We start from the raw sequence: 16,163 nt of genomic DNA on the forward strand, positions 1-16,163 counted from the left end.
TGATGGGCTGATTCATGCTCTAAATTAATGCCAAATTCCTTTCATGATTTTTTCCCCATTATTTCCTTCTACCAGTCTGCTTTTTCTCTAATCCAAAAGCAGAGATCTGATATATATATAGAGAGAGTAGATAAACAACAAGTTCATACTGTATAGTGCAGGGAACTATATTCGATATCTTGAGGTAACTTATGGTGAAAAAGAATATGAAAATGAATATATGTTCATGTGTGACTGAAGCATTGTGCTGTATACCAGAAATTGACACAACATTGTAAACGGACTATGCTTCAATAAAAAATAGAGAAATTTAATATGTATATATGCCTAAGAGAACACAATACACAAAAGCAGAGATCCTCTGAGTTAATAAAATAAACTGCATGCGTCTAGTACCCATTCTCCCATGTTTCAGGTGGAAAGTTGCATCCAACCAAAATCATGTCTACTGGTTATTATGTTTCTGACCCTTATCATCAGGGTAAACCCCATGTCTCCTGTTAGGATTTTGGACAAAAAATGTGTGGTTCTGACAGGACATGCTAAGTGAAGATAGCATATAACTGAGTGGGTCAAACCATACCCTGTGGAAACCAGCAAGCTCCATGTGAAAATCACAGACCAGCTTGCTGATGATTTGCTGTGCTCCAATAAAGGTTTAGGGAGTACAGTTAGCTGGGGTAAAGCCTGTGCCTTGCTGGGCCCCACTCTGGTCAGAACTGCTCGAAACAGGGCAGTGATAGATTTGGCAGTATCCTGAAGGTGAGATGGATGCCTGCTTCCTAATACTCTCCACTAGGAAAAAAACTTGACTAAGGCTGGGGAAAGGAAACCAGCCTGGCTTTACAGGCTGGTAGCTAGAAATTTAATATGTATATATGCCTAAGAAAACAACTGGCCAAAAGTATATAGCTATGTTGATCGGTCATGGACTGGAGATAGAGTCTCTAATAAATGGAAAACTACAGACTAGGCTATTGCAGGAAAAACAATTCTGGTGAAGGGAGATATGAAAAGAAATCAATGAAATGAATTTAGCAACTCATGTAGGACATGTACCGGCTCGTCACAAATGAAAGACAGTATAATCTATTTAGAATAAAAGAGGGGACAATCTGACCCCCCCAGACTAATGCAGACTCTGTAGTCTTGGGAACTCCAAGCCTCAGCTCAGCTCCCTTGTCAGTTTAATTTAAGGTTGCAGAATGGGCATGTGAAATCTCAGACCATGTGCACATGAATACTCTAGGTTAGCAGAGGAGAAAGAGTGAAAAAAAAAATCTATGAATCAAATAAGTAAGCAATATATGTCAAATTACTAAAAACTTGCATCCTAAACAAACTCATTTTTAAGGAAAGTGACGGATGGTAAACTAGACAAATGTGATAGGTAGATTATATTGGGCCATTCTCTAGATTTTTAAGGTCATTTTTTTTCTTTTTCTTTTTAGGGGGGAGGTAATTAGGTTTATTTATTTATTTTTGATGAAGGACTGAACCCAGGACCTTGTGAATGCTAAGCAGGCACTCTTAACACTGAGCTATACTCTCCCCCCCATTCTCTAGATTTTTAAACAAAGAATATTACTTTAAAGAAGTATAAAATTAGGAAGAGAGTTTACAGAGCATACCAGACATGCAGATGAGAACAGTATGACCATGGCTTTGGATAAAATTGGGAGAACTAGCTGCTAGATATGGAATATTGGCAGTACTAGGAGATGACTGAAGAACTAATTTTATAACAGAAGTTATACAAAATTTGGAAACAGAATGAGAGACTTTTATTTACCATAATCCCCAGACTGCAGTGGCAATTGGAACCTTTAGTACTGAATTGTTAAAAACACAGAATTCAGCATCACCAGATATAAATGGCAATGAGGCAAAGGTACTAGTAAAGACAGAATGAATTGAAAGACTCTGAGTGAATGTATCTTCCTCAATAGAGATACTCAAGAAAGATAGACATTGCCTCTGCTCACTTTGTTCTCAAATCCTATAAGAAGAGGTAAAGACTATGAGAAGTGTAAAGAAGAGTATGAGTAGTAGATCCTCATAAAACCACCAAGAAAGGAGGAGCAATAGTTAGGGGTGCTCTTTCAACCTTGTCCTATAGCCAGAACCTGTAGGATGCATAAAGGCTCAAGGATACTAACTTTATATTTCTCTTTTCCATTATTAGATCTGCTTTGCTGTTTTCTCTTGGCTGTGACAATCTGTCTGATGGTCATTATAATAGCAATCACTACCAATACAAACAGGAATACCATATATACATTTTGTGGGAGGTTCACCAACTTTATCAGAAAGCACTAGAGGACCACTGGCCTCATTCTGTACTTGATCATCATCATCATATCAACAGCCTCATTTTTCAACCAAACCAACCATAGAACCTTTGCCAGCCCCATAAGATCCATTGTCACCCAGAGTCCATTTACTGTAGCTTTTTAGTAATATTTTATCTACTGAGGAGAGAATAGAGGCATGGAATCTGTGTCGATCCCTGACATTGTTGGTGGACTTGTTAATTGTGTAGCCCAGTTAGTAAGAATAGCTGAAGAGATTTTACAGTTTATTTCACAAGAACAAATGCCTTGTGTAGAGCAAAATGATAGAGCAGAACCGATAGAAACAGATGCATCTCCTTCTGAGGAAGCTTCACTACCAGACCTCGCTGCTTTCTCAGACTTAGAATCAATACTTACACCAAGAGAAGATGAAGACTTAATCTTTGATGTAGATCAAGCCATGTTAAACATAGATGAAGATCAGGCCATGTTAGATGTAGATGAATTATATGAAGGAGTACTCTCTGGTATAAACAATGACTTAAGAAATGGATAAGACCTAATTTGTCCCCACCAGCATGTGAGATCTGATAATTTCTGTTTCAAATAAAGTCTGGTTTTCCTGAATACTAGCCATAAGAGTTTTTCTCCTAGTTCTGCACAGTTTCATTATTAATCTCTTATCGAACAAGTAAGATTTGATTTATTTCCACCAGATGCTGGTCTCTTTTCTTCTTTGTATTTATTTCAAAATCTCTGACTTTAGCAATATGGTTCTTTACCTGTACTTGTTCTCCTGCTGGGATTTCTGATAACAGGCACAAACAATAGCAAAGAAAAGAAACTCCTTACATAACAATGGAATGAAGACCTAATGAACTCTATCACGTCTTGGGGCCCAATTTTACCATTCTACAATGAGTGGACACTAGAAGGGGACTATCCCCCAGGATGGCATTATAGTGAATATGTTCACATTAATAAGACAATATTGGGGCAATTTTACTTGAAAAGTTATAACTAATTACTTGTCCTTTTGGACAGAACGTGTCAGCCAAAGGATGCTATAGCAGACTAGAGGAAATAATTCTGAAAAACCAACATCTACCAGATAGTAAAACTGCAAAAAGGAAGGCTTACAGATAACTCTTGCTAGGGAGAAACCTTTGAAAAAGCTGAGGCCAATGCAGGATTGTTCCCTCAAATGCTGACCCACATCACAACTACTCTACAATATTGTTCCCCAAATGGAAATGGCAAGTTACAGCAAATAACAAGAGAAAAGCACTAGTACTAGAAGGACTAGAGAAAGCCCTAACAAAAATGATTCACCTTTGGAAAGTCAAACACTTATGGCACAGGCTTAGAGATGATAGTCCACAGTAGAAGTGGATAAAGTACACCCTCTTGGGTATAACTACATTTCTGAAGAATAACTGATAGGCTTATGATAAGAGAACCTGCTGCAACCTTGATATAGAAATCTTAACTACGGAGAACTAGGAGCAATGATGAATTTAGACAAAATGTGGACTGGTACAGCCACAGTAATTTACAAATACCAGAGGGGGAGAATGTAATAGTTGGAGGACCCTCATATCAAAACAGAGAGGGACTAAGTACACATTCAGGAAATTCACTGATCATTCTAATTGCATGCCATACAGTACCCTCACTTCCATTTGGAAGAAGAGCTACCCTTCAGATAAGCCCATGGACACTGGGGTCCTCCTTCTTAGAGAATGGCCTTTGCATCTCACAACATGGGCAACAACTAGCTAAAGACGTAAAGTGTACCATTAGACAAAATGGTGTATGAAAATTGTGAAGAAATGACAGGTAGAAGTCAATCCACACTGGTGAAAACCAGACTACCAACTCACGTAATCCTAAAGCATATTATAGTCAAAGGGATTAAAAAGACATTTAATACAGATGGTTTTAGAGCTAACCAACATTACAGATGTTGCATCTAATACTAAGTGAGGTCTGCATACACAGATAATTAACTACCTTTAAAGGTAAATGAGGGGTGAGGGTATAGCTCAGTGGTAGAGCACATGCTTAGCATGCACGAGGTCCTGGGTTCAATCCCCAGTGCCTCCATTAACAAAAAGCAAACCAAACCAAAAACAAAACAAAAAAACCTAAAAAAAAACAAACAATTGAACAAAGGTAAATAGGGGAAATTATAGACTATATAACTAGGTCTTAATTTGGATGAGCTGTAGCAGGAGGAACATAAGTCAGTTTAGCCACTGAATTTCAGGATAAGTTTATTTAACAAATTTAAGAAAGAGACTGCTGTATCAAGAAAAGCTACCACAGACTCTCTTTAAAAATTTTTTAAATTGAAATATAGTTGTTGTACAATGTTACATAAGTTACAGGTGTACAATATAGTGATTCTCAACTTTTAAAGATTATACTTGATTTATAGCTATTATAAAAAATTGGCTATATTCCCTGTGTTCTACAGTATATCCCTGACATTTTATACCTAATAGTTTGTACTTCTTACTCCCCTATCCCTATTGCCCCTCCCCTCTTCCTTCTCTCCACTGATAGCCACTTGTTTGTTCTCTGTATCTGTGAGTCTGTTTCTGTTGTTATATTCACTAGTTTGTTATATTTTTTAGGGACTCTTTTGAAAATAAGAATTATGGAGCTACTCTAACATATTAGTATGAGAAAGTTTCACAATAGAATTTTATGTGGAAAGATTGATAGGTTAGATAAGGATCCAGGAGACTTACAGGGGTAAACAAAGACACAAAGAGAAATAAAAGTTATATTACAAGTAACTACTGTGGCTACCAGATATAAGCCATACCAGACAGCAGATTGAGGGACTTTGCTGCTGCAGTAACTGGACAAACTGAGACTTACTTGCCCAGGATAGGTGACTCTAGATATGTACTATGTCCAAAGTTATAAATATTAGGTGTAGTGCAAAGGAACTATGCTAAATTAACCTAAACAGAGGAGTGGGAAAGCAGGAAGTAACCATTTATCCCTCCATTCCAATAGGAGCAGTTTTATAAGGAAGACTAGTGATTAGAGTTAAATAAGGAAATCTATACATGTAGTAACCAAGAAGAACAACAGAGGAACTGGATAAAAGTAAAAAGAATCTATACTTTAATTAAAGGCTTAGAAACAGTCAGGGAAGATACACACTCTCCACTAGAAATTTGGGCTTTAGGAAATTGGGCTATAATTTTGTGTCAAAATAAAACTCAAAGCATAAATACATGGGCAAGATCAGGAAACATATCCAAGGAGAGACCATCAATCTGCTGTGAATTCTATTTGGTGAGCAATTTAACTGTAAATGGACAGATCTGGTGCTTCTTAAATATGATAGATGCTGAAGGGTAGCTATTCTTCCAAGTAGAATTCTGGAATATGGACTTTATAACAATTCCACAACGGATTAATGTGAGCTTGTTAAAACTGTTAGTAGTAATGAGAGAACATAGTCAACCACACTTACTCAAGCAAATCATGAAAATACATCAAGAGAAATCTGTGAGACGAGTCCAGACATTGAAACAAGATAAAACTTGAACCAGCCTATAAAACAACTAATGGTCATCATGGTCGCTAGGTGTCAAACAGGAAGATGCTGCAATGTCATAATATGTAGACAGTCTAGCCTCTTGGCTAGAATAGTCACCTGGAAAGATTGTACTATAATTGCACCTCAGAATTATTGCAATTTTTGCTTTGTGTGATTATATGTGATTATGAATTGTTAAGATGTAACCCTGCCCCAAGCAATGGATTGTTGTGTTAAGTATGTTTGCTCTATGGAAAAGAATTAGAAATAAAGTTAATAGTGATAAGCAGTAAGTGTAGGAAGTAAGAAAATACTTAGGGAAAACAGTATGGAAATTCCTCAAAAAACTAAAAATAGAATTACCATATAATCCAGCAATCCCACTTCTGGGTATATAAATGGAGGGAACTCTAATTCCAAAAGATACATGCACCCCAATGTTCGTAGCAGCACTATATACAATAGCCAAGACATGGAAACAACCTAAATGCCCATTGACAGATGACTAGATAAAGAAGTTGTGGTATATTTACACAATGGAATACTACTCAGCCATAAAAAGAATAATGCCATTTGCAGCAACATGGATGGCCCTAGAGATTGTCATTCTAAGTGAAGTAAGCCAGAAAGAGAAAGAAAAATACCATATGATATCACTCATATGTGGAATCTGAAAAGAAAAAAAAAAGGACACTATGTGGAATCTAAAAAGAAAAAAAAAAGGACACTATGAACTCATCTACAAAACAGAAGTAGACTTGGAGGTACAGTAAACAGTCTTATGGTTACTGGGGAAAGAGGGTGGGAAGGGATAAATTTGGGAGTTTGAGATTTACAAATGTTAGCCACTATATATAAAAATAGATTTTAAAAAAGTTTCTTCTGTATAGCACAGAGAACTATGTTCAGTATCTTGTAATAACCTTTAATGAAAAAATATGAAAACAAATATATGTATGTATATGCATGGCTGGGACATTGTGCTATACACCAGAAATTGACATGTTGTAACTGACTGTACTTCAGTAAAGAAAGAAAGAAAGAAAGAAAATACTTAGGAATAAGAGCTAGTAGGGAAGGTATTATCAGGAGAAAGAAGAAAAATAACAAGTTGTCAACAGTTACAGAGCTGTTTATGGTGGAAAGCCATGGTAGAGAGTTAGTTTCTAAGCACATTTATGAACCAAGCCCTGTTTTTGTCATATGAAAATTAGCCAACCGCAAGTTGTTAATATTGGTAGAAATACTTGGCTGGCAGTTGACACAGGTCACGCACTTAAAAGCCCAGTTAGAGGGAGATGGATGAACTAACCTGGCAGTCCACTGATTGGTTACCTCTGATTGGAATCTTGCGTCTCTCCTTTAGACTTTTATCTGAACTAGCCCTTTTCTGGATCTTCTTGAGAACAACACCAAAGCCAATTCTTGTATGGTATGGAGGGATCGAGAGGGGGATAGGCTCACCATTCCGAGACAGACTTAAAGGTGCGGAAACCAAGGGTGATAGGCTGGTAGATTGTAATGAATTAGGAAGCAACTAATTCTTCATCCCTGTGTGCTTTGGCTGTAAGTGTGTGGGAAGTTGTGACTGCATAGTTGCATTCTTATGTGTGACGATTGCTGCCAGTTATTAGATTATAATTGAATGTAGTCCTTATTAGCTATTGGTCCACACTATTTTATTATGTGTTTTAACAGATTTTAACTAATAAAATTTCATTCACAAATCAAAGAACTTATGGTCATCTTAAATTAGCTGATGGTGAATTTGGAGGCTACCAAGCCAGCATAAAAGAACTCTGCTCAGCAGAAGGTGGAGTATACTCAAGAGAAAATATTGTACCAGGAGTCTGAAGTTCTTCTGTCATTGTCAGATAGATAGTCCTGAACAAATCTCTGGGATATAGTCCTTCATTGTTCGTGAAATGAGTTATAATAACTTTTCTGCCTACCTTCAGTGGTAAAAAGGAACAAACAAAGTGATTCAGTTTTCAAAGCCTTGGGTTGATATATCTGACAATGGGAAATAATATATGAAATCAGGATGTTTTAGGGACATCTGAAAAATGTCTATATGAAATTCCTGAAAGTCTATGTGACATATAAAGATTATCCAATAGTTTTACACCTATTTTCTAAGAGATCAGAGATGCTTCATTTCACTCCATGTCAAACTTACACTTGGAGTCAGTTTTTGTTTCATTTTTTTGAGCTATTTTTCCCACCAAGTTAAATTCTTTTTCGGAGTCTACTCAGTTTTATTAGGAATAGTAATGAAGAAAAAACAATGATGAGAAAGCAGCCTTTTAGGAAATAGTGGATTATTTTCTATTTAAGGCTAAGGTTTTGTTCCTCAGGGGTTTATGTAACTATGAACATTATTAACCCACTATTATACAACTAGATATATTTTTTACATCAAAGCTGACTATTGTGTTCTTGTATTAACAGCCATATCTTAATAGACTAGAGGTATTTAGCCATTTCCTCTAGGGCATACTTCTTATTTTTTAAGAATCCTATCCCTCCAGGCAACATTTAAAATGTGTTTTTCTTCTGACTATATAACCCTTAGCTCACCAACCAACCAAAATCAACCCCAAGAAAAAAAACCCTCTAGTTCCTGAAGTTATTTGGAAGTTATTTGTATTGACAGATACAACTATCCATCAGTCCCAAATGTCACATCTCTTCAGGGTAATAAAGAATCTTTGAAAATGATCTCCATTTATACCTCTGAAGAATGAAACTGCATTTTAGCAAGGTAAGGAAAACTACTGAACTCTTTACCCCTTGTCACAATTTCATCTTAAAAGACCCTAGTACAATGCTGAAAGCATCTTGAGGTTTTTTTTAGTTCAATGCAAGTATTCTTGTCAAGTAGACATGAGAGCCCCAGTTAGGAAATACAACTTCAGTGTTTCAGATTCCTTTGATTAAAGATGCCATTAACAAAATCTGTACTTGAAAACACATAGATACACATGCCTCTAGATTACAACAAATTCTGACAATATTGATCGCTTTTAAATAGTTTTATTCTAACTTAAACTTGGGGAAACACTGGCCTTTCTTGAAACCATTATCTTCTAAGTTTTTAACGTTAGCAACTCTCTAACTTCCAGTTTGGGAAAATCAGCTGTGTTACAGCTCATTTTATAGGGAAAAGAACTGTCTGGTTTTTTTGGCGGGGGGAGGGGAATAAAGCTTTTTAGCTCAAGGTTTAAGAGACACGGAGACATTGTCTGTTTGAAACTTTTGATGTGAGCAGGCTTATCTTTGGGTACTCTTCCCTGATGCAGGAGTCTCTGATGCTCCTCCCTTACAACACCGCCACCTATTGAGGAAATTTCCATTTGTACTGGATATGTCTGCCCAGTTGGAATCACAGCATGCTTTAAAAGAAGACTGAACAGGGTGTCAGCAGGGATGACACTAGAAAGTGAAGTGGTGTACCTGCTTTTTCCTGTTCTGAGTATAGACACTGAGAAGTAACCTTCCTATTTTTGAAGATAGAACCACATGGTACAACTGGAATTAAGCATGGAATCAAGTATGAAAAAGAAGACAGAGTTTCTCTTTTATCTCAGTTGTTCCATCCCTATCTAGAGATTGTTTTTCCTTTGAATAATTCTGGGCCTGGGAGATAATTCTTGTCTAGCCTTCTTCAGGACCTGAAGGTCATCTAGAAAAGCTGACCTTTTAAAAGATGTCTCCAATTTGTTTAGGGACTTGCAACATGCAACCTTCAAACTGAATGTTTTCCACCAGACACTGGAGTGTGATTGACTTAAGATCTTAATATATTTTTCATCTTGATGAGTAAGCACACATAAACTATAGGTTTCCAAGGAATTTGAGGAATTTTATCTAACATAGAAAACCTGAGTTCACTTGCTATAAGTATAATAGAATGATAAAGTTAGCTTTCATTTGTTTATTTGTATCCAAAGAAAAGATTGGTTTGCCTAATTCCATCACATCCTACATCAGGAGAGTTTGTATGATGAAAATTAGAGATCAAATGTATTGTATAATGTGATAAATTATCAAGATAGTGACTTTTTTATCCTTGTGGCCTTAAGCGCTGTGTGTATGTTTCACTTTTTAAATGACTAGATTGCAGATATTTATTGAACAAACTTATCAGTCTGCTTCCTCAGATCAGGAGCTTCTGAGAATGAAGTGCTCAAAGATACCTGAATTATTAGAACCTCAGTAGCTCACAGGACTGTGTTTCTTATCCAAACACACTAAACTTGATTAAATTTATTCCTAGGTATTTTATTACTTTGGGTGCTATTTTAAAGGGGATTGTTTCTTTACTTTCTTTTCCTATTGATTCATCTTTAGTGTAAAGAAATGCAACTGATTTTTGTACGTTAATCTTATAACCTGCTACCTTGCTGAATTCCTCGATTAGTTCTAGTAGTTTTTGTGTGGACCTTTTAGGGTTTTCTATATATAGTATCATGTCATCTGCATATAGTGACACTTTTACCTCTTCTTTTCCAATTTGGCTCCCTTTTATTTCTCTCTCTTGCCTGATTGCTGTGGCTAGGACTTCCAAGACTGTGTTGAATAGGAGAGATGATAGTGGGCAGCCTTGTCTTGTCCCAGATTTTAGTGGGAAGCTTTTGAGTTTTTCACCATTGAGTACTATGCTCATTGTAGGTTTGTCATATACAGCTTTTATTATGTTGAGATATGTTCCCTCTATGACCACTTTGGTGAGAGTTTTTATCATAAACGGGTGTTGAATTTTATCAAATGCTTTTTCTGCATCTATTGAGATGATCATGTGGTTTTTGTCCTTTCTCTTGTTGATGTGATGTATTACATTGGTTTGTGTATGTTGAACCACCCTTGTGTCCCTGGGATGAACCCCACTTGATCATGATGTATAATCTTTTACATGTGCTGTTGGATTCTATTTGCTAATATTTTGGTAAGGATTTTTGCATCTATGTTTATCAGTGATATTGGTCTGTAATTCTCTTTTTTTGGTAGTGTCTTTGCCTGGTTTTGGTATCAGAGTGATAGTGTCTTATAGGATGAGTTTGGGAGTATGACAAAAACACCCCCAAAATAAGGATGATTTGTTTGAGGTGAGAGTGTTTGGTCTTAAAATAGACATGTGAATTTGAGTAGAGAGCAATTAGAGACTATAATCATTTGAGACTCAATGGAACCACACATTTAAAAAAACTACAATTCACAAGCTGGGAAGGATTACAGAGTTCATTAGTGGAAACAAAGCCACAATTCAGAAGAGATTTATAGATTTTGATGGGTAGAAATCATGTTTTAAATTTTGGGAGCAGTGCCTTTGGAGTGCAAACCTTAAGGTATATCTGAATTCTCAAGCCTGCCCTGCTAATTCATGCAGCTTAGTTTTAAGAGAAACTAAACTAAAATTTATCTGTGGCCATTGTTAAGATAACTTATCTTGGAAAATGTGGAGCTAAATATATAAATCCTAAAATAATTCTGAGGTCTCTGGCCATGGGACTAAACTTTGGGCCATATTTGAGTTTATGTGACTCTATGAAGGTATATTCTTTTCCATGAAATTATTGTCATTGAAGTTGAGAGTCACTCACTGTCCTTGCTGCATTTACTGCAAAACTGGAGTTGGAGTTTGAAGTGCTCTGACTGAAACAGTTCAGTCTAATAAATTCCCAAAGTTCTCATTGATTTGATTCCCAATGATAAGTGAGTGCCACCAGGCCTAAAATTGTTGATCTTTGTATAAATACAGCACTTTTTGGATTACTTTTGTATTCCGGCTGAATACTATAATTTTAATAGTCAAAAGATGCTGCTTTTCCAGTGTTATGGATTAAAAATAATGCAGTCTGCAAAATATGAAACTCTAATTGTGTGGGCTCACTATTGAAAGAAGAATTCAACACCCAAAACTTGTGCATCTTCAAAAAATGACTCCTAGTGGTCATGACTTCACAACAACATGAATGTACTTAATGGCACTGAACTGTAAATTTTAAAAATGGTGAAAATGGTAAATTTCATGTTATGTATATTTTACCACAATAAGACAAATGATCCTTTCCACTTGGATGTACACAGCAAATAGAACCTGAGAACAATTTTGGAATCTCTGATGCTTAATTGAGAGAGCAAAAAGAAATATAACCCTTTGCCACATTGAGGTTGGTAAAATGATAGTTGAGAAATATATCGTATGAATGTATAGGAACATGGAAGTATTCTGTAATAACAGTAATAAGATAAATTATGAAATAAGGGGCATGGGGACAAAGTTTCAGAAAAGTAAAAGGGCTAAAACATGCGGGAAAAATGATGAGATTAATGAGGACTGGAGGGCAGTGAATGTAGAACCCACGGGTGATTTCATGGTCATATGCTAAACAGATTCCCATGAGAGTGAGGAAGTCATCACAATGGTTTCCAAATGGAACAGTAACTAAAATTGGCAAATGAAGGTTATATGAGCAGAAGGGGTCAAGTGATAAAGTAGTTGGGAGATAATCTACCAATACAAAATTGATGAAATATTGTAGTGAAACTGTTTGAAAATAAATGCTTTGTCAATTTTCAGGGGGATGAGGGCCTAAAATTATGAAGTTTATCTACTATCTGGTGAGGTAAGGAATGCAAACTTTAGTTATATTATGCAATATATGTTCCCATTTTTTAACCTTTCTATTCCCATTAATCATTTTGTCATCTGGAAGCAATTCATATTCTAAAACTACTTGTGATTTTTTTCCTTATAGTATAACAATTTATATAAAATGAAAAACACACTGAAATTGGAATATACATCATTAATGGAAATATACACCCATATAAAAGTAAAGAAAAGTCAATTAGACCTTACAGCAGACTACTTAACACAACAGCTACTACACATCAATAGCAGGGTGGCGAGAGGGAAGCAGGTTGAGGGAGGGGATGGCTGTTGCTATATCTATTACCTATAACTTTAGTACACAGAATCAGATCATACACCATGTGTCCCCTGGGTGTAACGACGAAAATGAATAATAATAGCAGCTAATATTTATTAAATGCCTAATTTATGCTGAATCTTGTCCTATGCATGAATGTATTACTTGCTTTATTTTATTGAAACGTTATATTTCTCCAGGGAGGTAAGTCCTCCTGTTATCATCCCTATTTTTCAGAAGAGAAAAGCGATGTTGAGTAATTTCAGGCTTTATGAAATACCTTAAAGCAAGTAGTTGCAAAAACAGGATAAGGAGATTCAGGGGTGGGTCTATCCATTTACTGTTTCCCCCAATACAGTCCTTTCAGTCTCCATGTTGCTCTTTTGTCATGTTTTATCCCCTTTGAGGTTGCCTCAGTACTCATTTTTTGCCTTATTTCAATGGTATGTGGTGTATGGCTCAGTGGTAGAGCATGTTCTTAGCATGCATGAGGTCCTAGGTTCAATCCCTGGTAACTCCATTTAAAAAATGGGGATAGTAAAAAAAAAAAAGGGCATAGTATTTTTTTTCTTGTCTGAGAGAAAGGGAGCAGGGGAGCACATATGTGATTTGCCTCAGAGCCTGGACCTGTGAAGGGATGGCACTGTTAGTTGCCCTTCAGACAGCAAGCACTGCTGGGTTCAGCCTGTTTGAATCTGACCTCAGGTAGCATTGGAAGAGAGCTAGAAATGGACATTAAAGTACTTCCTGGGCCATGCATTGTACACTAGCATATTCTCACTTATTTTCATAGTAATCCTATGAAGTGGAGGAAATTTTGTCATCTCCATTTTATGAGAAAACTAATGTCCTGAAATTTGAAGGACTTTCTTCAGGCCATCCAGCTTAAGTCCATTTCCATCCTCAGTTTTTCTGGCTCCAAAGTCCTTGCTCTTTCTACCATGCTTCCTCCTTAAAGAGCTGAAATAAGGCCTGTTAGAAAGGCTCCCCACAATTATTTGATAAGATGGCATAGAACAGCACTGGCTAAACTGTAAATATAGCTGAGCTGGACAGCAAAAGCCTCTTCTGCTGTGATCTGCTTGAACTGACCTCCCTTAAAAAGGTGAACCCTAATGGTTTGAAGTCACACCATCACAGATGTTGCTCTGGCCTTCTACAGAACCACACGCCCTGAGTGTGACTCTATTTTTTAGAGGCATATCTCAGCTTTCCTGCAGAGGGGCTGCCAATAACTTAGTTCTGTCAACAACTACCAGCGTCCAGATAGCAAGCCCCCTGTGATCACTAGCGCCATGGCCCCAGTATATCGGGTAGGGTCCTTTTTATGTGTTCTCAGAAGTGCTTCCTGAGAGACCTTAGGTTAGTTTGTAATTATATATTCACTAATGTGATCATTGGCTTACAGTTCACCTTGTAAGCTCCATGAAGGCAGGGTCATGCTTGTTTTCTGTATCCCAAACTCCTAGAACAGTGCCAAATAAGCATTTGTTGAATGAATGAGTGTTTTCCCATCATAGAATCAGATTTTTCCCTACTTATCTGGCCATCAAGGAAAAATATGCAGAGGTTGTATGTGCCTTGGTTAAATGGACCTAACTGTTTTTGAGGCCTATCTAACCATTTGTTTGGTGGAGGGCTAAGTGGGAGAAAAATGCTGACTCTTGCTCTGCCGTTCTGGACTCTGGAGGTCTTAAGCTTCCCAGAAAATAGAGGAGTTCAGCTTACCTCTTTCTGGTGGTATTTGATTGCCACCTTCAGCTTGGCCAGGTCATGATACTTCTGAGGGTCAAGCTCTTCACTGTGGTCATCTCGGTGGTTGAGAATGATCTCCAGTTCCCGGGAGCTCCGAGCCTGGTCCAGCAGGTCTTTGGCAAAGAGCTTGCACTGCTGAGAGAGCTCCTCATACTCAGCCTTGAACTCATTCTCCACCTTGCTGAGCTCCTTGAGCTCCCAGCCCAGGCGGAAGGCAGTTAGGATGGGGTCCTCACTTGATAAGGCAATGAGTGAGGGGCTTGCCAGAGCTTTATAGATGTTCAACCGGGAGCGGGAGTGGCGCAGGCTGTCTACCTCTGAACTGGACACACACTCCACACAGTTGCAGCGGATCTGGTGGGGCCGTGGGATGGTGACTCGTTTTTGGACAAGCAATTTGATGATTTCGTAGTTGTTGGTGTGGGCAGCCAGCATGATGGGAGTGATGTCTGGTGTGAACTCAGAGAACTGGGTGTCCATCATCAGAGTGGGGACCTTGGTACAAGAAAATGAAAAAACCACATGAAAGGGCAAGATTAAAGCTTGGAGAGAGAGGGAACATGGGGCCCATCAAATGTTAGTGATTCAGGAATTGAAGTCACCAATTTTTTGTCAATTCTCCTCCTTCTCATAATAGCTAGTTGGGAAATGCTTGCTGTAGGTCAGACATACAGCACTTTACATGGATTTACTCATTTAATCACCACAACAACTGTGTCAGGTAAATATTCTCTCCACATGAGGAGGCTGAGGCTCACAGAGGTTAAAGAACATACCTAAGGTTACTCAGCTTTTAGGCACAGAGCCAAGATTCAAACACAGGCAGTATGGCTCCAGAGCTTGGCCTTACAGTGCACAACCCAGCATGCCCGGTTCTGTCTGAGGCACAATGGGTGTGGTACAGAGAAGTGAAGGACATTTTTTTCCTGACTCTCTGGAGTTTGGCTGGGTAGATCAGACTTACATAAAATTGGTAAGTAGGAGTACATAGTAGTATGTGTTCGGTTCTGAATGAGCAGTTGAGACTGCAGGAATATTTGTTTGAAAGGCTAAAGGCAACCAGTAATCTCAAAGACCATGCCACTAAATCAAGCCCTGGGAGTTGAGGAGAAGACACTCCCAAATTGTATACTGACTTTGTATGTAGGTGGAACTTCAGGGGACCAAAAACCAAGGCTAGACAGTGTTCCTCCAACTTCCTATAGATCCCAGCAAGGTAGAGAGAATCTGTTATTGTCAGGAAAAATTACTCTGTAAATGAGGACCTCTAGGCTTGGGGGAGAAGTTGCCAGTAGAAAAAAAGACCTTTGATAAAATTGGTATGTCCATGATGTGATGCTTGGTGTAAATGGCAGCTATAGGTGAAAGGTGTGGGGTTCTTTGTGTATTCAGGAGCATATAATTCTGGGGAAATGTGCAGAACCTGATCAGTGAATTAAAAAAACTTTCAATTTTGAAATGTGTCTTTTGGGACCCAGTCTGTTCTTAGTCTAATAGGAAAACCAAGGCAGCACACTAGACCCAACATGAGAGTCTCAGTGTGATAGAATCTGGAGCTAGAGAATGAGGAGGACTGGAATAGTCAGACGAATCTTCATGGAGATGTGGAACTGGGGA

At 37.7% G+C, this 16,163-nt stretch overlaps 2 protein-coding genes across 2 annotated transcripts in view; one reads left to right on the forward strand and one right to left on the reverse strand.

Moving 5' to 3' along the window:
- Positions 1-16,163, reverse strand: part of TRPC5 (transient receptor potential cation channel subfamily C member 5) — a 236,460-nt gene that overhangs the window by 84,531 nt on the left and 135,766 nt on the right. Inside the window, exon 3 of the mRNA XM_074359488.1 lies at positions 14,520-15,041. Coding sequence (XP_074215589.1) covers positions 14,520-15,041 — 522 coding nt within the window. The remainder of the gene's footprint in view (positions 1-14,519; positions 15,042-16,163) is intronic.
- On the forward strand, positions 2,491-2,850 carry TRPC5OS (TRPC5 opposite strand). Its single transcript, XM_010967798.3, has one exon. It carries the CDS (start codon positions 2,491-2,493, stop codon positions 2,848-2,850), a length of 360 nt encoding a protein of 119 aa, XP_010966100.1.

Source organism: Camelus bactrianus, chromosome X, assembly GCF_048773025.1.
Source record: "Camelus bactrianus isolate YW-2024 breed Bactrian camel chromosome X, ASM4877302v1, whole genome shotgun sequence".
Lineage (NCBI taxonomy): Eukaryota > Metazoa > Chordata > Mammalia > Artiodactyla > Camelidae > Camelus > Camelus bactrianus.

What these genes read in the sequence shown, in the direction of transcription:
- TRPC5OS (XM_010967798.3), top strand. Translation starts at nt 2,491, where the DNA reads ATGGAATCTGTGTCGATCCCTGACATTGTTGGTGGACTTGTTAATTGT.